The 25,133-nt window shown below is 33.4% G+C and overlaps 3 protein-coding genes across 5 annotated transcripts; all 3 read right to left on the reverse strand.

Annotated features, from left to right (window-relative positions):
• Positions 1-5,497: 5,497 nt before the first annotated feature.
• Positions 5,498-10,930, reverse strand: LOC110427331 (uncharacterized). Its single transcript, XM_089785463.1, has 6 exons — positions 10,779-10,930; positions 10,536-10,684; positions 10,383-10,453; positions 9,560-9,632; positions 8,818-9,089; positions 5,498-5,578 (listed from the first exon to the last, which is right to left on the reverse strand). The coding sequence occupies exons 1-6, from the start codon at positions 10,928-10,930 to the stop codon at positions 5,498-5,500; spliced, it is 798 nt and encodes a 265-aa protein (XP_089641589.1).
• A 2,512-nt stretch (positions 10,931-13,442) lies between these two features.
• On the reverse strand, positions 13,443-17,078 carry LOC110427203 (uncharacterized). 3 transcript variants are annotated; one of them, XM_021442667.2, is made up of 10 exons: positions 16,966-17,078; positions 16,404-16,443; positions 16,172-16,326; positions 15,519-15,703; positions 15,120-15,404; positions 14,923-14,981; positions 14,774-14,810; positions 14,610-14,681; positions 14,176-14,494; positions 13,444-14,092 (listed from the first exon to the last, which is right to left on the reverse strand). In XM_021442667.2, exons 3-10 carry the CDS (start codon positions 16,319-16,321, stop codon positions 13,712-13,714), a joined length of 1,488 nt encoding a protein of 495 aa, XP_021298342.1. In that variant the 5' UTR covers positions 16,322-16,326; positions 16,404-16,443; positions 16,966-17,078; the 3' UTR covers positions 13,444-13,711. The 3 variants fall into 3 exon arrangements, with proteins under 3 accessions (XP_021298341.1, XP_021298339.1, XP_021298342.1); XM_021442666.2 differs by lacking the exon at positions 16,966-17,078 and having other exon boundaries at positions 13,443-14,092; positions 16,416-16,940; XM_021442664.2 differs by lacking the exon at positions 16,966-17,078 and having other exon boundaries at positions 13,443-14,092; positions 16,404-16,939.
• A 3,980-nt stretch (positions 17,079-21,058) lies between these two features.
• LOC110427332 (transmembrane protein, putative (DUF247)) lies at positions 21,059-22,729 on the reverse strand. The gene has a single exon (XM_021442820.2). The coding sequence runs from the start codon at positions 22,727-22,729 to the stop codon at positions 21,059-21,061; it is 1,671 nt and encodes a 556-aa protein (XP_021298495.2).
• Between the last annotated feature and the right edge of the window lie 2,404 nt (positions 22,730-25,133).

Genomic DNA, 25,133 nt, shown 5'->3' on the forward strand with positions numbered 1-25,133 from the left:
CAGGGTGAGTAGTGGGAGAGCAAAGGCATGTGCGTGTTGAAGAAATTGATGATGAGCTCTTGGTTGCCATGGGACGAATCCGTTTCAGTTGTTTTTCCTTTTTTCATTTACAAATCTTCTTCGGGATTACGTCAAAATTAAGCTGAGATTAGATTTAAGAAGTGGGGGCTTGCGTCTCTTTATATGTGGGTGGTTTACCAAATAGACCTTTGTCATAACAGGGGTGGAGCGAGAAATTTTCTTGAGTGGCATTATTAGGATGATAACTCAATTTCTTTTTTTTTCTATTCAAGATGTATTGAAAGAGTACTTATATCAAATTCAACACGATTTTTCTTAAAAAAATATCGTTGAGTATTATCATTAGTAGAATTTTGTTGTTACTTGATATCTAAATCTTGAGAGATAATTTTTTTTAAATATCTTTCTATGAATTATTTATCTAAAATTATAAAATTTGTTAAAAATTAATTACTACTCATTAGAAAAAATTAAAATATTAAAATTAAATAAAATATAATCTTACATAATAAATTATTAAGTTTAGTAACTAACAATATGACAATTTTATATTCATTCATCAAAACTAAATATAAGCATCCACAAACTACATAATGTTAAATACAAAATTTAAATAATCAAATAATAAATCTACATAATAAATAAATAAAAAAGAGACTCACAATACAATGACCAAGAACATATTTAGGAATAAGGTTTTGATGCATAAGAATCTCATAATTATAATCTTTATAGTTTCTTTGAGAGGCCATTATGTTTCGAAGACTTTATTTACATAAGTCTCTCATAACTCTTTACAAATACAATGATCAAAAACATATTTAGGAACAAAGTTTTGATACATAAGAATTTCATAATTATAATCTTTATAATTTCTTTATGAGGCCATTATGTTTTAAGAACTTTATTTACATAAATCTCTCATAATTCTTTACAAATAAGTTCATAGATAAAGAAATATCTCATACATTATATAAAATATTCATAATGTATTTAATATGAAATATGACAATTAATGTAGTGTTTTATAAGCACGAAAGCGATTGGCTTACAAGGCTTACATTAACACCTCTCAACTCCACCATGCGTGTCTTTGCCTAGGAAAAAACTTCAATCTCGCGATTTAATTTGCATCTCGAGTTGCTGTATAGTTTCCATTCGCATTCGAACATACATGTAATAAGTTATCTCCCTTTTGTATTTCGGATTTTGCAATGCATCTGCCTCCTTATTTACTTCATGTAATAGGTGCGTTATCCTCTAATTTTTTGTACATTTTATTAAACTATCCATGTGTGCTAACCACTTCCTCATTCTCCATGGCCCACTTTGAGGATTAATTGTTCAAGCCATAACCGCATTATTTCTCGAATCATCCTCAATCCACAAATTAAATTCTTTAATCTAATCAAAAGTTGCAAAAATAATTAAGGCTTCTCTAATAGCCAATATTTTAGTTAAATTAGGATTATATATACCAATAGGGACGAACCAACTTGTAACTAGTGATGTTACATGACACCACTCATTCCAAAAATTTCTACTTAAATATATTAGTTAAGCTAGAGTTTTATATGGTTAATGATACTAATAAATTCACTATTTTTTTTTTGTAATTTTGTAAGGAGTGTGGTCAAAGACTTCAAGTTAAATTAAATTTATTAAAAAATATTTAATATACTAATATTTAAATATTACTTCGAAAGACAAAACAATTTTCCTTCATAATTTAAGAATTTATTTAAAAAAAAAGAAAAATCTAAGCTGCTCTCCCTTTCCAAAAATTCAAGTGCTACCCTTGAGACTCACCATGACACTTCCTGTTCTTAATCTTAGGCTATGTTTTTTACTTTCTCGAAATAACTCATATAAACTTCAATTGTAAATAATTTTTAACTCAACTTAAATTTTTAAATACTTTATGTTTAAAGTTTTTTGATTAATTGGATAGTTTGGATTCATAATTTTAATCTAGCTAATAGAAAATAGTATTATATGTTAAATAATATCTTAAAATTATAACTTATTTATTTATTTTGTAGATATATTGTTTGATTTTTTAATTTTTGTATTTAACTTTGTAGTTTGAGAATGCTTATATTTAGTTTTGAGTAATGAATAGAAAATTGTAATATTATTAGTTGTTAAACCTAATAATTTACTATATAAGAATATATTTTAGTTATGACACCACACAGAAAAATTTCTAGATTTGTTCCTATATATCAAAAAGACCCCCGATTCCCACTTCACTGAAATTTTCAAAAACGGCACCATTATCATTAAACTTTAACCAACCTCCAAGTGGAGCCATCCAATTTGATTCAAGTATTACAGCTTTGGTGTTTTACGGAATTTACACATTTATTATGCTTATGAAAATATCTTCAATCAACTATGTTACATTAGGCCATTTTGCTTTCAATCAGACTGCAATTCTTAATTTGATTAAATCATATAGCTGTTGATCAATATCCAAAACCTTACCATTAAACACTAAATGTAGTTTTAAGTTATTTTTTTCTCTTCCAAAAGTTAAAAAAAAAAATGCAACTAACAAAAAATACCATTATCTTGAAGATCTTGAAGATGAAAACATTGTAACAATGTATAGATAGTTTGTGCATGTCACATTTAACTTGTGCAGTATGGTTCTTCTTGTCTTATTGAAGAGCAAAAAGGAGATTCATATAAAATCTATCTTACAAAACCAGCATTGTATATTTTGGCACTGAGATCTTCAGTTTCCTGATATGCCAACGGAATTTTGGATTTTCCCATATATTAACTAATCATCAGAACTAAATTATTATTGTTTTGTCAAGAACTACATTAATTTGTTAGAGAACAATATTTAATTTTCTACTTTAACTTTTAAATTACTCAATAAATAAACAAATAGAAACCAAAAAAAAAAAAACCAAAAGATCATGTAAAAACCATAAGATAATAATGAAGGAAAAACTATTTGAAATTCACTAATTCCCTGGATAACCCATGTGTGGATCTTAAAATTTCTCACATACAGAAAGAAGTCAAAATTTTGAATTTAAGAGGGAGAAGGGGAGAGGTAAGTAAACGATGATCAAGAAACTGCTACCCCATTCGCAGAGCTGTTGAGTGGACAAAACCTGGTTGGTCTTCGCTGGAAGTTCCTCCTCCTCTGAAGATCGTGGCTTGAAGGTTTGATGATCTGCATCAGAAAGGCTTTAATCAGGCATGCTTTTGATGCTGTTGTCATCATCATCATCGTAGCCGCCTTTGACTCCACTCTGTTAGCATGGGGCGCTGCCGCCGCTTTGGTTGAAGCTTTGCCAAAACTCCTATGGAGGCTGCACCTGAAAGAGCCAGGGTGAGTAGTGGGAGAGCAAAGGCACGTTCGTGCTAAAGAAGGTGATGATGAGCTCTTGGTTGCCATGCGTCGAATACGTTTCGGTAGTTTTTCCTTGTTGCCTTTAACAAATTTCCTTCGTGGTTACTTTAGAATTAAGCTTAGATTAGATTTAAGACGTGGGGGTTTTCGTCTCTTTATATTTGGGTGGTTTATCAAAAAGGCCTCTCACTTTCAACCTCTATGATAAAATAGGTTGGTTTTCTCGTCATTTTGTACTCGAACAAAGAACTTTGTATGTCAATATTCTTAATTTATCTAATAAAATAAAGTTTTTCTCTCCTTTAGGGATAATATATCATTATTAGTTAGTGACAAACAAGAAGGTTCATATTCAATCATTTTGAGTTTAACATGTCATTTTGTGTTTGCTTAGTTTAGATTTTGAATTGTTTTAAGTTCGAGTGTGGATTAAAATGAAATTGATAATTAAATTTTATTCTTTTAGTGTTAATTTCAGATAATTACAACTTTAGATTAGATTAATTTCGAATCTTAATCTCTTTAAATTCAGAATTTTAATTTTTTATCAGTTTAAGTTTGATTCAATTCTAATTTAATTAGGTTTTATCAAATAATTTTCTGAATTTGAGTTTATTTGCAACCATTCATCAGCACTTTATTAAATTACTAAAAAGAAGTTGCTTAGCCCGAAAGCAAAGAGAAAGCCAATGCCATGGTGAATAAGAAGGTTATTTTACATGTTTTCATACAAACTTAGATTTATATGAAATTTGTAGCATGAATGCACGATTATGTGTATGTCTAATTTATATAAGGTTGGTATTTATTGAGTAAATTCTACAAATTAGTGAACAATTACCATGCATCTTAAATATATTTCTTCGAAATCTTTCTCCTTTTTTTTTCATATTTTATAAAGAATTAAATGATTTAAATTTGACCTTTTTTAAACAAGAATATATATATATTATGCAAATATTTCTAAATTCTAAAAAATTAATTGGTAGATTCATGAAAATGCTGGGATTGAATATGATCTGAACAACTTTTAAGATTGATTTGTGTTTTTTTTCTTGTACAATGTTAAAGTCTGAAACTTGACACATGTGAGGTTCACTTGGGCTGCTACTCTTAGACTCTGACTGAACCACTAACATACAATAACTAGAAAATAACCTCTCTTCTCTGCCTTTTACTTTCCCCTCTTCTTTCTGTACTTTCCAGCAACAAAAACCAGGTGCTCTTTTGAAGTTTTATGCATGGAAGTTGGATTGTCAAGATCTTGATTGATGTCTTGCTTTGTGTTATTTCCAGCCCATAGAATCACAAAGCTGTTGAGATTTGAGCCTCGTTGTTTACTTAACCAAAAGTCCAGGCTCAGCACATGGATTTCCAAAAGTGCTTCCGTGGGCTTAAGTAGTTTTTCTTTGACCTGATCTCTTGTTCTCTTCTTTGACAAAATAGTATGGGTCAGGACTTTGAATTTGAAGCTTTCTGGCACGTTGTTATTTGCAATAAAATAAAATTTTAAAGACAGAGCTTGAGGGATGTATTAATGTTATCTCCATTATTGAAGGTTCTTGAAGGCTCTTGAGTTTTTCCTGCTGCTGCTTGTCAGTTGGATTAATCTCTCTAGGCTTGAGTTTGATCTCTTCTGGATTGATTCATTTGTACAGGTTTTTGTTTCTCCTCTGACCTGCTAGTTAACAGAGCAGGAATTGTTAATTATGTATGTTGTGGAGCAGAGTGGTATCTTTTTGTTAACCACTACTCCTTTTGTATCATTTTTGTCTCATTTTCATATGAAATATACATATCTCATTTTAAGCTAATTTATTGGTGACAAAGACAGCTGTTTCTAGGTTTTTTCAAAGGCAAAAGAAAAGCTTCTATTAAGTAGATAAGAAAATTATGTTCCCACAAATGGAAAATTCCAGTACAAACCATGAAAACTAATATATTAAGAAAAAAAGACATGAGAGTACCGATTCAAAATAACATGAACACCCTTTAAAGATATGCAAACCAAGATTGAGGTCAAAGACACAGCACACACTAGCAACTACAGGCAGAGCAAGTCCCATGATACCTAGCTCTGATTGACAGGACTGGATTCCTTCATCACATCCAGCTCAAGCATGAAACAAGAACACAGGAGCATACTATGTCAGGAGAGCAACGTCTATTACCAATTTCAATGCACTGGAAACAACATAAAAGAAGACAGCATCCTCAAGTAACAAGGAACCCAAAAACACTAGTATCACCTTATTTTCTAATGGTGCCTAAAGTCTTTCTGCCCAACTTTTTCTGACCATCACCCCACACATCCTTTGACTTGGTGGAATCACCAAATATACATGCAAAACCCTTCAATTTAGAGGGAAGAAATCATAGGGCAAACCAGATAAAATCGACTATATGAAAAATAAGCAAATTTACAAAGTTTAATATTTCAAGTTTTTTTTTGCCAAAACTTAAGATCATATAATAATTAGAATAATACAATGAAATTATCTCTTTAGGAATCTCTAAATTTACTATCAAACAAACTCAATTTTCGGAAAAGCTTATCTCTCTCTCACTCTATACATGGAGCAAAAACATCTTCTTTGTTCTTCTCCTATTCGCATACACCAGCACCAAGGTTTCATTTTGTTTTATTCCACGGGTACCCAATTTGGAGAAAAGAAAGGATTCCTCTTACCAACTTTCTTGGTCATTGGATGTAGCTATGTGACACCATCTAAGTCATCCAAAAATTACAAGCAAAGCAAGAAAGGCTCCTTACGTGAGCCAATTTAAAAACATGGGCTGGAATTCATTTACCTAACAAAGTAGTGCATGTGTCATTTACTCAAAGTGTACAATTTGAATCCCCCTTCCTAAACTAAATAGGAACTTGAAACATTAGAGAGTACAATTGGACTATTAATTGGTTATTGCTCAAAGTGTGCTTGGACAATTCTTAATAGAAAATGTTAATTGGTCCCTTATTTATGGTTTAACACTCTGTCTCTTCGGACATAATAACGTAGCGTGCAAAAAACTCAAATATGGAACAATTATTTTCTCCATGTTAATTACCCATTTTAGCAATTTCCTTCGTAATAATATGTTAAGAGTATTTTATGTAGAAGTAGAGTACTCCATGTATTAATAATTAATGATTTATGGGATAATAAAAAATTCCAAAGAAAGTTCGAGGGGAGAAGTCCTTAATTAAACTCGTAGCATCTCAAAAGTGTGGAAATGGAATTAACCGAGTAGTCTATCACTGATTTGAAGGTTAGATCAACTAATTTGATCTGACACGGACACCAAAAATAAATATCTACAAATTAAAATTGATATAAACTCCCAGTCTACGCCCTCGAAATAACTCTTTCACAATAGTTAATTTAATATTGCAAAAAAAAAAAAGAAAAAAAGTTGTCTCAATTACCTTTTTAAAAAAAAAACAAAAGTAGTGTTGTCCCAATTATAAGGGAATTGAATATACTAATAATATGCAATTGCATGTCTAACAATTGAGTACTATCCTTTGTATTTAGAAGATAGTTACATTTTAGTATTGATTGGATTTTTATTTGCGATTTGGTGATTCTCCATTAAGTTTTTTTTTCTCTTTCAAGTTGATTTTGTTGATCTTCTTCATTGCTAGTTCTCTTGATTGTTTGTTCTTCTTATGTTGATTTTGGTTTGATGGCTAAATTCTATTTGGTTTGCCATTGTTGGTTTGTTTCTTGTGATGATTTCTGATGCCCTGTTCTTCTTTTTGATAGTCACTCATGTGGCTCCATCTATGTTTGAATTTTGGTGGCACCTTGTTCACATGCTTTGAACTTGACCAATTATAAGAAGGATTCACAAATGTCTTGGCTGATTTTGTTGCAACGTTTTGATGTTTTAGCTTTTTCTTTTTATTCTGAGTGTTCTAGTCATGTTTTGGGTGGGTTGTTGCCTTGTATTACTCTTTGATTTTGGCACAATTGTCTTTTATATTGATTTTTCTGGTCTGGTTGTTCCATTCTGAGTTGTTTTCTCTGTTGGACTTGTTAGTTGCTAAATGCAAGCACAAGGAAACCTCAATTGGAGGTTGCTAAGAAAACTCAATTCTACTCTTGATATGGGGTTGTTTTACAAGGAGTTGACTGATGTCTCTTTGGTTGCTTATGCACATACTGATTTAGGTGGTAATTGGGATGATAGAAAGTCTACTTCCGGTTATGTTTTCTGTGTGGAGAAACAAGTATCTCAAAGCTAGACAAGAATATGTTTGGTTTCAAAGCAAGGAGTGGACTGATGTTTCTTTGGTTGGCTATGCACATACTGATTTAGGTGGTAATTTGGATTATAAAAGGTCTACTTCTGGTTATGTTTTTTGTGTGGAGAAACGAGTATCTCAAAGCTAGACAAGAATATGTTTGGTTTCAAAGACTCTTAGATGATCTTCATTTACCTCTTTACAAGTCAAGTCCCATCTTTGGAGACAATCAAAGTGCCATGAAGTAAGTTGTTAATCTAGCGTATCATGCAAGAACAAAGCATATTAACTTGGAGCAGCATTTTGTGAGACAGTTTTAGATGATACCATTGATGTAGCAAAAGTGCAAACTCAAAAGAGAATGTTGTTGATATCTTCACCAAGTCACCATCAAAAGGATCTTTTGAGTTGCTTCGAGCTAAACTTGGACTTGTTTTTAAAAAGGAGTGCTAAAAATGGTATAAGATAATTTTATAAAAGCCACTAGAACTTATATTAGTTTTATGCTTATCTGCTTTGATTTTATTTTTGTCTTTTCAATTTTCTGAGTCTTAGTGCATTAACTTGTATGTTCTAGGCAGTTTATAAATCACTTTCTTTTGTAAGTTATGTAATGCACAAGTCAAGTGAAATTGTTATAGAAGTTATTAGTTCTCTGTATTCTTGCTTCTTCAATTTTTTAAAAAGATTATAATTCTTTGTTTTCTATTTGTTTTCTCACATTATGATTTTGATATTGTGCTAGTGTAATTTAGTAACATAATTTAACTTCACAGTAAACTCCTCAATCTTGCCCATAGAAGAAGAGTTATGCCTAGGCTGAACACTGTTGACACGGACTTTTACATTCTCTAGATAGCTTTAGTGTTAGAGGGGGCTTTGTCAGTTCATCTCATATATAGAATGGCTCCTCACCCCAGTTTTAGCATTAAGTTTCCAGTAATGGATACTTTGTGATTTCTCCACCAACTCAACCCAATAGAAGCTAAACTTTATCCTGCCATTCAAAATTATATCTAAAGATTCTAAAAGTTACTTCCTTGACTGACTCCATAAAAGGCTCTATCCAAAGATATTCCCTCTATTCCATTCCTTGAAAGGACGACACCAGCTTTTCTAAATGCATCATGCATCTTATTCTATATGTGTGATTTCACACTTGCTTTTGGCTTACCTGTGCTGCATTGCCCAAGTTTACTTCATCAGCATTGCATTTCCTGTCTGCCTTGTCAGAGTTGTAAGGGCTACAGAGGGCTGGCACTAGTGGGCCAGATTGATTGCAGTAAATAGGGCTGGTATTGGGTGGAACGTTCAAGTTAGCCGCATTATTGATTAAGGCATTGACAATACCAACCAAGCGCGTAGTAACATCTTTGCTTTCAAATAATGCTTCTTGAGCTGTTGCACGGTCCACACATGGAATAATATCATCCAAAGCAGTATGAGCTGTAGGAAACAGGACCATTGTTCCATAGCAACACGACTATCGTCCATCACACTGAAAAATGGAGAAAAGTAAATTAGATGCACATTCGAGTTATAAGTAACAAAGTAGCATTTTCATCAGAGAATCCACACAGTCAATATGACCAATGAAAGACATATACACATTTTGTTGCATCACTATATGACTATATCAATTATCAAGGGCCAAATCATCGTACATATGTTAGACCACCATTGACCTAAATGTATAGTCATTGACTTGTGCATTTTTCCCTAGTTTGGGACAGCTTCCAGTCTTGTACTTTAACCATCTCCTTCTTATATGGGATGCCCAAACACATTAGCATCACTTCCCCTCATGTGACCTACTTAACACAACCATCTAATAGTCACAGCATACCCTATTTACTCTCTAAAAAGCCACTGCTCGCTGAGAATCTAAAGGTGTAATCTTTGCATGGGGAGCCTACCAGCAACATTGGCTTGCCAGACCGTAGAAGACAAACCCTCGGCTTTCATACCACTTGAAAGAGTGATGGTTTTCTGGGAAATGCAGCAAAGACTTGATACTAAAGGATGAAGTATTGCCTTAAACTAAAAATTTTAGCAATTGGATTGGGGCTTTGATTGCATATGCTCATCAACTCTCCAAGGGAATTCCGGTCTTTACATCATAACCCAAGAAGCCGGCATAAGCATCTAACGCATTTGCACTGTTATTGAAATAGCTAGAATTGAAAATGGGTAAACTATTATCAGTTTTTTACCCAATCTGTTGTAAACTAAGCAGAATTTTAAGACTCAATCATCAGATATATGTGTGTATTCAGAATAAAAAATTGCCACAGGTAATTGTTGGCAAAATCAAGAGGGGCTTGATGTGCAACATGTCAGAATCTACAGCACAGGCTCAACTGCAATGTACTACCAAATTATCAGTACCAATGTGAAAACAAAATATGAAGAAATAATTTTGACGTAGGCAAGTTAGATGATAGGTGCTGTCTCTCCTATTTCCAGGACAGCAAGAGAAGAAATATTAGCTTCTTAATGTTCCTAACGGCAACAATTATCATGGCATATTACAGCAACCATAGGCTCCCTTGGTAGGAAAATCTGTTCAATTAATTGTATGACTTACTTATGAACTATGATAAATATGCCACACAAAATAAAGATGACTGTGACAAGGATCCACCCTATGGTCACCAATCTGCAATAACTCAAACAGGTCAAAATGAAATTTGGATCATAGCTATAATGACAAAATGAAAAGAACTACACAAAACTAACAGAAGGATAATAAAAACGGAAAGAAAAGGTAAAGGTCACCCACATGTACACACAAAAACGCATGCCAGAAACTGAAAATGCAGCAATAAAAAAGACAACTTAATTCTGTGACCATTAGAGGTCAATACTTTTTAGACAATTTGAAACAGATACCAGGGTTAGAATGCTTACAGAAACCGAGGAGAGCCAAAAGCAGCATTACACCCGCGATGATGATTAAAGCGAGTCTTCTGCATGGCAGATTGACAATGCCTTTAGAACCAAGATAAATCCTAGCATAACACTCTCTAGAACCAAGTCTTCTGCATGGCAGTTACTGAACCTAATTTGAAATGGAAGCATTTACTTACAGGTGATCTAAAACATGTCGAATCTTATCAGAATTTTCCTTTTGACTTTCTTTCCAAAATTTTAGCAGAATCATTTATCTTCTTATCAACCCTCTCAATGTTGGCCTGGATGTTAGGAGGTAAAAGTATTTGGTTCTCCTGAATCTGCTTAGCAGCTTCTAGATATTCGGATACATTCTTAAGCTTATCAGCTGTCATATCTGCCTGCTCCACAACATATTCCAATGTATCTGTTGTGCTGGTATGAAATTTTCCTTGTCCAATTTACAGGCCAATGCATCCAATGCTGAAACCAAAGGATTAGTACTTAAGAATGGAATCACAATTATATTATCCAAATATCAATTTAATACGCAAATGACGACCCATGACTGAGCAAACTGAGAAGAAAGTGTTGTGGGAAGGACTTACACTGCAGCAATGGTAAAAAGTGTGAGAAATATAAGAGACAGTAGATAAATGGTTTGAGAATAGTTGTAACACTGGCGTTGACAGCAACAATGGCAGAGAGCGATCACTAACAGGCACATGCCAAATCCCAGAAACCAAAATGCAGCAATGAGAAACAGAGGAGCAGCAGTAAATCCAACTGACTGCACCGACGACATGAATCACGTGAGTTAGGTTGGCAATTTCTTCCAGCCATAAAAATTATAGTATACAAGTAGAAATATATTCAAGCTCTAACTGTCTAGCTATATATAGTCTTTTAGTTATAGAAATACATCTGAATACAAACATTATAATATATCATATTCAGAGATTTCAGAATATCTCAAAACTATCAGTGAATAGCATAGCTATCTTGTTATTGCATATGCCAAACTCTATGTGGGATGATAATAAATATTAAATATTCAATAGATTATAAAAGACTAGAAAATTCCAAGAACCTGCATAAGGAAAGGTACCTAAAATCCCAACAAAGCTAACAAAATGGTTGTAATTGTGCATCAGGAACTAATGCCAACAAGAAACTACCGATCTTGAGAGAGATAATGGGATCCCCCAGGCTGCACATGAAGTCAGAAAAAAAAAAAGAAAATATATGTGCACAAACATTAAAGAACCTAATAGAGAAAATAAATTCATAACCAATCACAACACAATCATGTAACAGATAAAGCTGTCTTTATATTTTAGGATTTAAAAGCATGACTTCTATCCAACAATTTATTTAAGTGATGAATTGGGTCATGAATTGCTTCAAAGCCTTAGGTTGAGGAACCAAACTTTCAATGTTTAATTCCTAATGGATAAATCATGCAAGGAAAATGATAAAACAAATATGTGGGAGATCAAACAATTAACAATCTGTGAAGTATTTTAGGAGAAAATTTTAACAGAGCACAGACATCAAGGAAATCATATGAGCAGAAGGGAGAGTCCAATTCTTACTGAATCATGAGCATCCTACAAATTTTACTTGCCACTGATAAAGAACTAATGCCCTAATTAATAATCATAACTAGAATATGAACCATTAACACCCAACATAAACCAACTAAATAGCGAACACAAGTTGTAAAGCAATGAAAGGATTTGATATAATTTAGATAAGGTAATGTAACAGAAAACCAAGAAAACTCACAGAAAAGTAATGCTTTTCGCTAATGTTCCATCCACCCTTGCAATAGTTAAAATTTTCAAGAGGGTCTTTCCTGCGAGTTCTCTCTGGAGTTAATACCAGAATCGAGTTTTCTATAACGTTAACATAAACTCCTTCAAGAACAGACCTTCTCATTCCATCTGATACGACACCATATTTACTTCCACCCCTTACCCCTATACACAAGAATCATTACCAATTGACAAAATCAAAGTTAGTTTGGAAAAAATCATAAAAAGGCCAAAGCCCACCTAGGAAATGCATGCTTATAGTATCTTGAAATACCAGTTTCTTGCTTTAAGAACATCAAACCAAGACAAGGTAAGTACCTGGATTGGGTTTGGTTGGTACATGTTAAGATAAAGAGGCACGAGACAGTGAAAAGAAGGTTGAAAAAACCAGGAAAAACGTTGGAAAGAGAAGAAACGGACGTGATATGGTACAGAGCATTGCATTGAACGCTTTCGTTTCTTGCTGTGTCGTTTGAAGAAAAAAAAAGTGATGCAATGACAAACCTGAGTTTCACAGTTTCTCGGAAGAAAAGACAGAGAGAAAAGAAACTTGTCGTATTATGCTACGTTCTGCAGGCTTATGATTCAAAGTTATTCTTTTTCTTTGGCTTTGTTGTTGAAAGCCTTTTGACTTGTACTTTGGTTGAGCATGGTAAACTAAGAGGGCAAACGCCAATCCACATATATGGTAGCAGATTACTTGCAAACAGTATCCAATTCAGAGAATCAGATGTGCTCCATAGCCAATAAATTTTATACTATTAAATTGCAAAGTTTTATTTTATATTAGTAACATGCATTTTAGGAGAATACTTATTCATGTAATTGTGGCTTAATCTAAGATGGCATAAATATGTTGTTAGGAGTCATTTGCATACAAACCATGTTGGTAACTAGAGAATTTGACTTTTTCACTCTGAGGTTTTGCTAATTGATTTTATTTTATTTAAATAAAATGGTCTGTATGAAAAACTAGTAAAGCCCATATGAAGCTAAATAAGTATTAAAATACTGTGATCGCAGATTGAGCTAGGTTTATCTCAGTTTGTAATTAACTTAGTTAAACCCTAAGTTGGTGTTAGAATTCCGATATGAACAAGACTAATGAACTTTCTATGTACCATTTATTTGAACCGAAATGAGTCTAGTTATGAACAATATTTTGTTCCCACATGAGGCAGGACAATCACGATCACATAACCTTGAAACTGTGATTTTCAAATGTTGCAGATATTGATTCCATCCAACCCTTTATTTGTACTTTTCATTTCTTCATAGCAAAGAAAGGGTGCAGATTTCTGAGATGGTCATGTGAAGAGAAGTTTTGAGCCTTAATGATGCTGTGACCTGCTCAATTCTCTACAACTTCCTCCCTCCAACAAGAGGAGACTCATCATACCCTTTATTGATCCTTTTGGTATACTTCCGGTGCCGCCTCTCTCTAGCATACAACACCCACAAGATCAAAGATAACATCACTGAACCTGTAGCAGTTACAAGGCCTATATAGACCCATTCACTATATTTCCTCAGCCCTGGGCAATGATTTTGACTGATGTCATTGAAAGTGTCTCGGAGCACCGTGCAGTCTACTATACCAGCAAGGAAGTGGCCGTAATTGTGCAACCCATAGCTTACATTAACAGCTGAAGTCATCTGGTTGTACATGTCAGGGGTCAGGCGGCCAATTGTGGTACAAATACCAGCTGCTGAAACTTCACATACATATTTCTTCCATTCCTGCATGAAACATAATAAATCAAGTCAAACATTGGACAATTTTCGAAGCTGCAAAACACCTAAAGCTTCTAGTTTTTTTTTACCTCTGCCGCGTCGCTCAAGGCTACTTCACCCTCACCGCAGCCCTGTTGAGTTGTGTATGGGTTACACAAGACAGGTACTAATGGACCAGATTGATTGTGATAAAGAGGTACTGTTTCTGGGGGTAAGGTATCGTTGTTGGCTACAAGGACGATGTACTCGTTCAAAAGACCGTCCACGCTGGTGGTTACTGATCTGCTTGCATTCAAGACATTTTGGCCAAATCCCCTGTCCCAACAAGGAAGAAGTTCCTTCATTGCTGAATCGGCCATGGGGTTTTGGACCCATTCGTCCATTGCAACGCATGTGTCAGCCACTATGCTGAGTTTTGGCGAAAACTGGGTTAGATATAGCAAAAGATGGACACCTAAATTCCTTCTGCAATTAGCCGTAAACACTTGAAGTTCATCAATGCATACGATTTGTTTAGACTTACTTGTGGAAAACGAGAAATATGCCACACAAGATAAATGTGAGTGTGATAATAATCCAACCAATGACCACGAATCTGCAATTGAAGAGAGTAAATTTTAAGTGAGAAGATGGAAAAGAAAAAGAAACAAAGAAAGAAGCTATTATAAGCATAGCAAAGTCACTTACAAATACACACAAGCTTGCATCCCAAGAATTGAAAATACTGCAATCCATTAACAACAACAACAACAACAACAATGTGAGGGAGACAGATTAATAATTGGTTTATTAAATTGAACTGATAAGCATTTAGTTTGGGGAATCAAAAGGGTTACAGAATCCGAGAAATGCCAATAGGAGAAGGAAAACAGTAATAGTGATAAGAGCCATGTTCCTGCCATAAAGACCAATTAAAGCAATGATTAAATAACCTATTAATGTAACCTTCCAAAAAAAAAAAAAAGCTATTAATGTACTAACTCTCTTGTGATCACAAAAATCATAATGAATGATACAAAAGCAATTGACATACACAGGGTTCAGAAATACTAGTACGGAGTCTGTAATGTGAGCTGATGTGACATGAGGAAGGTTTCCTGTGGCATTGATTAGGGAGTTGACCTTGTCGATCTGGCTTACGAGATCAGGAGGTAGAAACTGTTGATTCAAAGCAATATTCTTGGCTGAGGAGAGATAATTGTATACATTTATAAGATTATTGACGACGCTTATTCCTTGATTCACAATGTATTTTGTAGCACCATTTACGCTGCCTTGGAATCTTCCCTCTCCAATGTACATTATAACACATCCAACGCTGAAAGTGATGAAACCCAACTAGTTGAAAGTAATCTAAAATCATGGAGAGACATCCAAAAACGTAAACAATATTCTAGGCCTAGAAAAATGAGCTGTATATTGGAGGACTTACATTGCAGCAATGGTGAAAAGCACGAGAAAGATGAGAGAAAGCGCATAAGCAAGTCGAGAATAACCATAGGGCTTGTTGCGGCGGCAGCAGCAGCAACAAATACAAGCACAAAACAGAAATAGACCAAACAGCACGAACCATGCTATAGCAATGATGGCAAAAGGAGCAGAACTGAAAGCCACAGACTGCATTTGCAAAAGTTGGGGATTACATTAAATAACTCTTCTGCAACTCGATCAATTAGCAAATATAGCAAATGCAACTGAGGATTAAATCAATTTCTAACATCAGTAGCCTGATGTTAGAAATTGACACTATTGAATGGAATTAGACCTGTAGAAAATGGGAATTTATTTTTGGAGTTCAAATCTACAACTGAATTCAATCTATTTGCGGCATAAGTTATCATGATTTTTGTGACAAATACATGAAACATTTAGAAAGTTGCAAGATTTTTTATCTAAGGAAAAGATTATGCATGGGTTTTCTATTTAATTTTATTTTTACAAAAGAAGGAAACCTTCACCCCGGAATTTGGTTCTATACTTTCAGAAACATTTCAATATTACCACGGATTGCAGGAACTGACTGAAGAACAAAATAAGAAGAAGATATAGATGAGACAATTTATGGACAGGGCTTAGAAATCTTACGGCCAGGTAATGTACGCTAGCAATATTCCATCCACCTGTATAAAAATTAAAATTGTCTAGGGGGTCCTTCCTGTATGTCTCTTTCTTAGCCAATACAAAACTTGCATTTCCTGATCCAGCTTCATCCAATCTCTCCTTCAGCAGGCTCATGGCTCCTGTAAGAGATAGACATTTGTGTTTTCTAAACAAAGATAAACATATGAAAACAGAAAACAAGTGATAGTAATCACACCTTGAGAATTACCATCGGATGGCTGATCATCCTTGGCATCCTGTCCATGAGAAAGTGGAAAGAAGGTCGATGAAATGAGAAACAAAGCAATTATAAGAAAAAATGGCTTCAATCTGACAGGCATCTTCATTATTCTTCTTCTTTGTATCTCTGGATTTTTTCCCCTTGGTGAAACAAAGGGTTTATGCATGCATGAAACCAATGGATTTGGATTAACGTGAAACTGTAAAAATGAATATTAGCTTCCCTGTGCATCTTGAACGCGTATTTTTCCAAAAACACGTATTTTCTGTTCTTTGCATGCCTATATTTGTCTTTAAATTGTTATTATCAGTTATAGTAGCTTTCTGGCATCTCATAATTATAATGAAAACAGCTAGATGTATGAAAGTTGAAGTGCTTGTCGGTTTTCTGTTTCTATTAAGAGCATTAATGATCTCTAACATATGGTCTCTCAAAGAGACGATCCAACTTTCTTATAAGTTTCAACTTTCTAACTTTTGCCTAGAGGATGGGATTACGAAACGCGAAAAGGGTTACTCTATAAGTTGCATGGTCTTACATGCTAAGAGTAACACCAAGGGATTATTACAAAAACTCTTCGATTTGTGATATATGTTGCATCATGCATTCTCCATTAAAGCTTAGTTGTATAATAAATTAGATTGATTAGAAAATAAAGCAATCCTCTTTCATCCTATCCCATTGTGCTGCTTAAACTGATCAAAATTAATATACATACATCAAACGACACAATACACTCAAGATTATTGAAATCTTATTTGCAATTAAAGATCGGATAAAGAATATGGAAAAACCTTATCAAGAAGACTAAAGCTTTATCTGCAACTAAAGATCAGATTAAGAAAAGTCAAGAAGAATTGAAGTCTTATCTACAACTAAATATTAGATTAGGATATGCACATTAAGATTATATTGGAAATTTATTTTCTGTAATCATTGTATGCATTGATTCCTCAAGTTTTCTATTTCTTCTCATATGGTATCTGACAAGATTGCATTATATATATCTATATACAATGTTGAAAAAGGAGATAAAACATGTGGGGAAAAGTGAGAAGGTTGTCGACAAGGAGAGATGGAGGGCGAGAACGTGACCGTTACTAGAGGATGGGCCGCCATAGGCACAACCACAACTTATGATTGGGGTCAGTTTGGGTCAGATCCTTAACTTCGTGGGTTCAGTTGACCATCGTAGTGAGCCAGCTCATTTGACACTTTTAGGTCGTCGTACCCCTCTGATTCCAAGTACTAGTAATAATAACAACCACGATGATTAATAATAATAATAATAAATAAAACTAAACAAAGTTGAATTTTAAATTAGATTGAACATGTACTAATCCGTGGTGGAACACTGTCTATTTTGCTTCTAAAGCATTGCAATGCCAACTTTCCCGGTAGCTATCAGGCCTGATGGTATCATACGTAGTTGATTTGGACAAGGCAGAGGCAAATAGGGGTAATGTCAACCCTCAGGAATAATAGTTACTAAAGCACTACGGGTCCCAAGCACATGTGAATTATCGATATTATAAGGAAACATGCATGTTGGATCCCACGTTTTACTCTTGGAACTCTCGACTTTAACAGTTGCGTTGGGAGACCAGAAACCTTGATTTGCATCTAGATGGTGACTTTTTGCCTTGGTCGGTTTTCCTTTTCGTTGAAGCCGCGCCAACATGGTAAAGCTTGAGGAATTAGGGTCCTTATTTTCTCTTTATAACCTAGCTTTAAATGGAGCAACGAGAGCTCGTAAATGCATATTCTAATTATTCTAATTGTAGTGTTCTATCTTTTTCTATTTCTATATTGCACTAAGTTTTAGGTTTGAGTTTTTGATGGCCGATTATACATCTTTGGTTTGCTCTAATATCATAGAAAATTATATAAAATTTGATTCTCTAACCACGTTGGAATTGAGATATGCAAACTAATTAAGGGTTTTCAAAATCATCTTGTCTATATTCAAGGGATGTGTAATCTCTATACAAAACCAACATCCATCCTTCACTACTTTTGGTAGTAATGATTATGGGACAAAGGGAAATCAGCTTCTCCAGCTGAACCATTTCTCCTGCAAAATCAGATAACCGTGAGTGGAAGTCAAGGTTTTCATTTGAAGTTGCACTTCCATACTTAGTGAAATGCACCTATATTTGTACGTAGAAGAGATTCTCTACTGTCAACGTACTGATTTGTCCGAGGTGTAAGTGGAAAAGACCGTAATTGGTCTTCCTTGTGACGAGCTTTATACCTATTAAACTTTTGGATTTTGTATGGATCAAGGAAAGTGAGACTCGTCTCCCCATCAGCATGGGCCTAGTCAGGCCATTAATGACCACAAGTTGGCATCTTTACAATCCAAAATTCCTGGCAGGAATCCAAATGTGTGCAAATTGGTATAATAATAGAGTATATGCAAATGTTAAGAGAAAGAGGAAAGCACACTGCACCTTGACCCTCAAACGTAGAGATAATCAATATCATTAACTGAGTTAAATCCAAGTTGCAGTTTTCTTAATTCAAACATGAAATCCAAGAGCCAAAATAATACAATTTCAACAATAATATTTAGGTAGAGCTTGAGGCTTTCAATCATATGGTCCAACCTAAGTTGCATTTCTTTTATATAATAAATTAGAAGTAATCTTTTATAATCTCATAAATTCTATCTCTCCCATCCGTAATTCAAATCTCATAAATTTCATCTCTTCTGTCCGTAATTAGAATCTAAAACTTTTTAAATTATAATCTTAAATTTTAACAGATGAGATATTCCATTGAAAATAAATCATAATTCACTTTATGCACTCACCAAATCAATTTTCAATTAATTTAAGAACTGTTATATATACAAATTAAAGTCTCACTCCAGACAACAAATTAAAATAAATGGATGAAAACTAAGGGTCATTAGTGGATTTACTCTTATAAGTCTAGTTGAATTGAGAAAGTTCCATGCCAAAATACCAAAGTGAGACCATCACAAACGTAATGGTAATTGTCTTTTCCCTTTTTGAAATTTCATGATCGTTAAGCAAATTGTATTTGTACAAAGGCATTTTTAAAAGAGGAAGTAGTAATTGAAAAGGTTAATTACATATTTGGTATCCGAATTATAATTAAATTGTGAATTCAATATACTTAAAACAAAAACAAATGGATTTTGCTAACGAGTACATTTAAAGTACTTTTTCATATTAACGTGACGAATTTCAATACATTGATAGAAGATATTACTCAAAATTAAATGAAGAACCAAGCAAAATCATGAATTTAATTGGTATTACAACTTAAAATTAGTCCTAGCAAAAGTGTAGCTAACTGTTTTCCAGCAATGATGGAGCAATTCGGTTTGATAAGATTTGGGAAGCAAGTTGTGTGTTTATGAGGGCAAGGGATACGATCTTAATTATGAGCTGAGTGAATTGCTTTTTCAGCTTTTAAGCTGGATCTTATATGATTTAATCTTGCCATTAAACAACAACAAATGTTATCTGGCTCTCTCTTCTATCAATTAAGCTGATATTTAAATCCAGGATTCTGCATTTATGACCCACAGAATATATAGTGAGGTTCCTCCGCAACATAAAGCTGGCATTAAGGAATTATAATAAAATCCTTGATGATATTTATACTTTCAGAGTTGATGAGCAAAGAGAAGGAATATATACTCGCAATCATAATTGAGAATAATGACTCCAAGTGTTGAGTTTTAAGTTGACTAGAATTCTATATCCTATTTGATTAGAATTTTAATTTATGTACAACATTAAGTAGTTGTATAGTTTTAAACTTCTTATTCCACATAGAGTCCTAATCACATTCTACTTTGAACTTTTATACTATAAAAGTATATCTCTAGGCTTTAGAATTGGAAGCAGTGCTTTGAGAGCTTTAGAGAAGTAACACTTTGTAACTCTGTCTTTCGCTCTAGGTGGAGCTAGAGCGGTTTGGGTAAGTGTTCTTGGGAGGTTATTGAGAAAGAGTGTGCAAGGGATCTTGGGTTGGTTTGGGAAGCCATAGAGGTCAATTTATTGTACTGTAATTTCTCAATAATATAAGAATAGTTTCACTCACGTAGGCAAGAGGCCGAACCACGTAAATTCTTGTGTTTTTCTGTTTGCTTGATTTCTCTGGGTTTTATCTTTGTTGTTTCTTGGACAATTTTCACAACACCAAGTTTGCGTCTTTACAATCCAAAATGTGTGTAAATTGGTATAATAATAGTGCACATGCAAATGATACACTTTTAAATTTTGGGTAAAGAGAAAGGGGAAAGCACACTGCACCTTCACTCTTAAATGTAGAGGTAATCATTTTCATTAACTCAGTTAAATCCAAGGTATTCCATCTCTTTTATCCGAGATTAGAATGTAAAACTTGTAAATTATAATACGAAATCGTAACGGTTGAGATATTTTAATGAAAATAAATCATAATTCACTTTATTCACACACCAAATAAATTTTCAATTAATTAAGAACTGTTGTATACAAATTAAAGTCTCACTCCAGACAACAATATACTCAACAAAACAATCAAACAAAAAATAGAAAATAAAAATAAAGATTAGGGGTACTACATCTTGGGCAAACTAAGGAGTAAGGATATATATGCAGCAAAGGAAGTCAATCAGATTTCTGGGTGCCTAACATTCTGGAGCAGCTATAAATGGAGCAAAAGGCCTGGAATGTCATCAAGATTAGAAGCATCATTGCAGCTAGCAATGTCAAAAACTGCCAGGAACCATATACATAATGCTTAAAGAAGTTTCTGGCTTTAACTTTCCATCTGCAATTGTGATACCTGTTAACATCTTCAATCACCTTATCTAAGAACGGGACTTTGGTCAGTCTGATGGACTTACTCATCCCATTCCACAAGTCTGCAGCCTCTTCATCACTCTTTAAATGATTTAAAACTACGCCACTTTCTCTCAGTAACTTGACATCTTCCTCGGTATCGATAATTCCATTCATCAATTCGGTATAGCGAGTGAAAATCAAAGGCCCTGATGCGTTTGATGCTTCATATGCGACCAAGTTCCTCAAGACCACCTCTGTATTAATGTCTAAACTGATAGTAGGGAGATATAAAGTAACAGTTTTGACATCAAAACTAATGTTTGAAATGCTATCATTAGTGGGTGAAAAACGGAGCCCTGATTTAGAAAGGTCAGCAACGGAGGGAATTGCAATCTCCTCTACCAGGGGTGGCTTGTTGAGGCCAGAACTGTTTTCTGGTTTTTCTTCTTCCTTGTCTTGTGAAAATAGCAGATATTCAATCGGTTGCTTCAGGATTGAAAATCCAGGGAGGTTGGAGAGGATTTTCCAGGGCAATTTTAGTATGACTCTAACAGGTCTGGATAGCAGCACTGCTTTGATGAGACGCAACGGACCTCTCTTTATTTTCGAAAGCAGATTCCATGCCTCACCCAGCAGTTGTTTTAAATAACTTGGATCTGTAGAATCCATATCACTTTGTTTGTCTTCTGGGGCTTCTTTCTGATCCTCTGCTTCGTTTGTTACGGATGGTTCATCCATTTTCGGCACGATCATGTCGTACAGAAAGTCTAGAACATGAGCACACCTGCAGATATCAATCTTTGGCATGTTCTCCATCATTTTAAAAGGGGAGAGCTCTTGACATAACCCCCTTAACATCGAAAGTAACATATCATCAGCTGTTTCCATTGACGAGTATTGGACTTCTAGCACCTTTCGAAGAATGAACAGAGGAATTTGATTCTCAAGCATCACAATGTCTCTCAGAATTGCATTGTGAGCTGACTTCCTCCCTGCATAATCAACCAAATGTGACATCCTTGAGGAAACTCTTGACAGAGTCTTTCCTTCTTTGAGAGCGTAGATTTGAAGAAACTCAAGCAAGAATGAAGCATCAATGGCCATCATCCAAGCTAACGTTTCACCATTGAATTCCAGATAGTTGTGATAACATGCTCGAATCCGGGGTTCAAGCTTTGCCAATTGGTCAACAAGAGTATGAAAATTAAGACATTGCAGCTGCTTCTGAGTTCTTTTCGCTGCAGCCAATTTGTATCTTTCCATCTCATAAAGCTCCGGACGCCAATAATGGTAAGGACCCAGAGCCACCAATTGAGGGATGTAGGATTCAGGATCACTAGACATTAGTGTTTTGGGAACATTGAAAATGCAAACCGGAACTTCGATTTCTCCTTCGAGCTCTTCATCCAGGGATCGACGAATGTTGATAACCCATCGACGCTCATCAAAGTTGGATTTGGAAGTGGAGGACGTGGTAGCCTGGAGAGCAGACATGTTTGCTATTTCCGGGGAGAAGCTTTTGGAAGCCTGGCAGTTTAAGTTCTTGGTGTTGGGGTTATGAGAACGAAGCTTTTATGGGAGTATTTAACAGCAGAAACATCATCGCCATTAATGTAAAGTTGGTTCGGTTGCTTTACCAAGTAGAAAGAAATGAGAAATGCGTTTCTCACGTTAAAATAATGTGTTTCCATGGATGCCATCGGCAAACCTTCGAGCCTCTTCTTTCTCTCATTTTTTGTTATAATTTATTGAAGTAATCATTCATCAGAGTGCTTGAAAAGTATAGATCTAAGCTTGTGTGTGCAAATCATGTTATCCATAAATATAAATTGCAGGTATGGTATCTCAATCTATTGAAAAAGTGCCTTATGGGTGACCAATATGACGATTCAAACAGTTTTATATGAAATCCTAGGTATTCAAGGGCATCACTTGTACATGTGAGGATTGAGTTATAGAATTCAACACTCTCCATTTTCATTCATTAAACAATGTAACTTATAAGTATTTTTATTGTTTATATCTCACATGTTCATAGTAAACCTGTTTTGATAATCCTTGTGTTATCTCGGATAACACAACCCACAACTGCAGCTGTCGATCTTGATTCACCAATTGCTTATCAATTATAGACAGTACATTTCAAATGCCTTTCAAATTGAGTTTTTCTCAATTAAAACAACAAATTTCAAACTCAGTCTAAAGAGATTATGTTCAAAACAAAGAGCTAGGAGAAGACTGAAAAGGACGGTTTTCCTAAGAAGCCGAAGGCAAAATGACTTGGAATCTTTCAATCAAACTTGTGTTGCACATGGTAAATATAAGTTATTAGAAATACTATTTTATTTTTCATTTCTATAAATAATAATAATAATATAATACTTCAAAAAAATTTGAATTATTTAAAAAGGTTTAAATAAATTTTTTATTATATTCGATTAAATCTTTATAATTTTATTTTAAGTCAAATAAATCATTTTATTAATTAAAACGTAATTTGTTTTTTTCATCACGCGACACTGACGTAATATGTTAATATATTATTATAAATAAAAATATAATATATTAGTATAATATAATGACATGATCTCATGTCATTTTTCACTTTTTATTTCAACATCATATTAGTATAAAATAACAAATATCATTTTGATTAATGATAGTTAGTCAACCGTTTATTATAAAAATTTATTTCATTTAAAATAAAAAAATATGAATATTTGATTAAACTTAATAGAAGATTAAACCAAAACCTTTTAAAACATTATACTTAGAGGCATAGGGGAGAGGGCTAGAAGGGGCCTTCCCCCCCTAACAATTTTAAATTTTTTATAACTTATCTTTATTTTTTCGAAATCTTATAATTTCACCTTTATAAAATTTTTAAAATTTTTCTAACATATTTTTATTTTTTGAAATTTTATAATTTTTTCTTTACAATAATTTTTAATTTAGTGATATGTCCACAACAATTACTCAGCAATTAATTTTAATAAGACTAAAATAAAATCTATAGCAATAAAATTATTCTCAAATTTCTACTTTAAAACTTCACAACCACCATCTCTAGTTCTCTTTTCTTTTTACCAAATTCTGTAGAAACCAAAAAATCATTTTTTACACTTTTTCACTTGTCAGCATTTTTTATACAGAAAACTTCTAGTTAGTAAGTCAATTTTTATGTCATAATAATTAATAAGTTTGATTTATTTATTTATTTTATTTTTAATATTTTCAACTTTAAATTTTGATTTAAGATTTACGGTCTTAATCATTTTTTATTGAAAGCAACAAAATAAGAATTTGATTAAGCACCTAAGGTCAATTCATTCTTATTTATTTAAGGATTGCTAGATTACTTTCCTACAATTCTTTGTTTTTTTTTTTGCTTAGATTTTTGTAAAAAATTAACTTTTTTATTTGAGATTGTTTCCTCATTGAATTGTTTATTGATATCGCATTTAAATTTTGTAATTAATTTTAACGAATTGCTTCCCTATTGAATTATTTATTAATAGCTTTTAATATTTTTTAAGCAATTGCTTCCTGTTGCGATATTTGTTATTAGATTTGTTAATTTTTGTTATTGTTAAGTTCATCTAGAAATTGAGATTATTATCATTATTAAATTATTTATGATCATAATAGTTAATTCTTTTAAGTAAATTATTAAGATTGATTTTTTAAAATAATTTTTAAAATTTATTTATATAATTTTTATATAAACTTTTTCCGTCTAGATTGTATTATATTTTTATCAAACATTGAACTTCTAGTATGAATTATTTTTAAATATTATCTTCAACTCTTCACCCCAAACACGAAATCTTAATCCTGCCACTAATTATACTAATAATAATTTATTTGAAAAAAAGGGGCTTGGATATTGAAAAAGATG

Source organism: Theobroma umbraticum, unplaced genomic scaffold (genome assembly GCF_002168275.2).
Source record: "Theobroma umbraticum cultivar Fairchild unplaced genomic scaffold, ASM216827v3 scaffold_228.0, whole genome shotgun sequence".
NCBI classification, from domain to species: domain Eukaryota; kingdom Viridiplantae; phylum Streptophyta; class Magnoliopsida; order Malvales; family Malvaceae; genus Theobroma; species Theobroma umbraticum.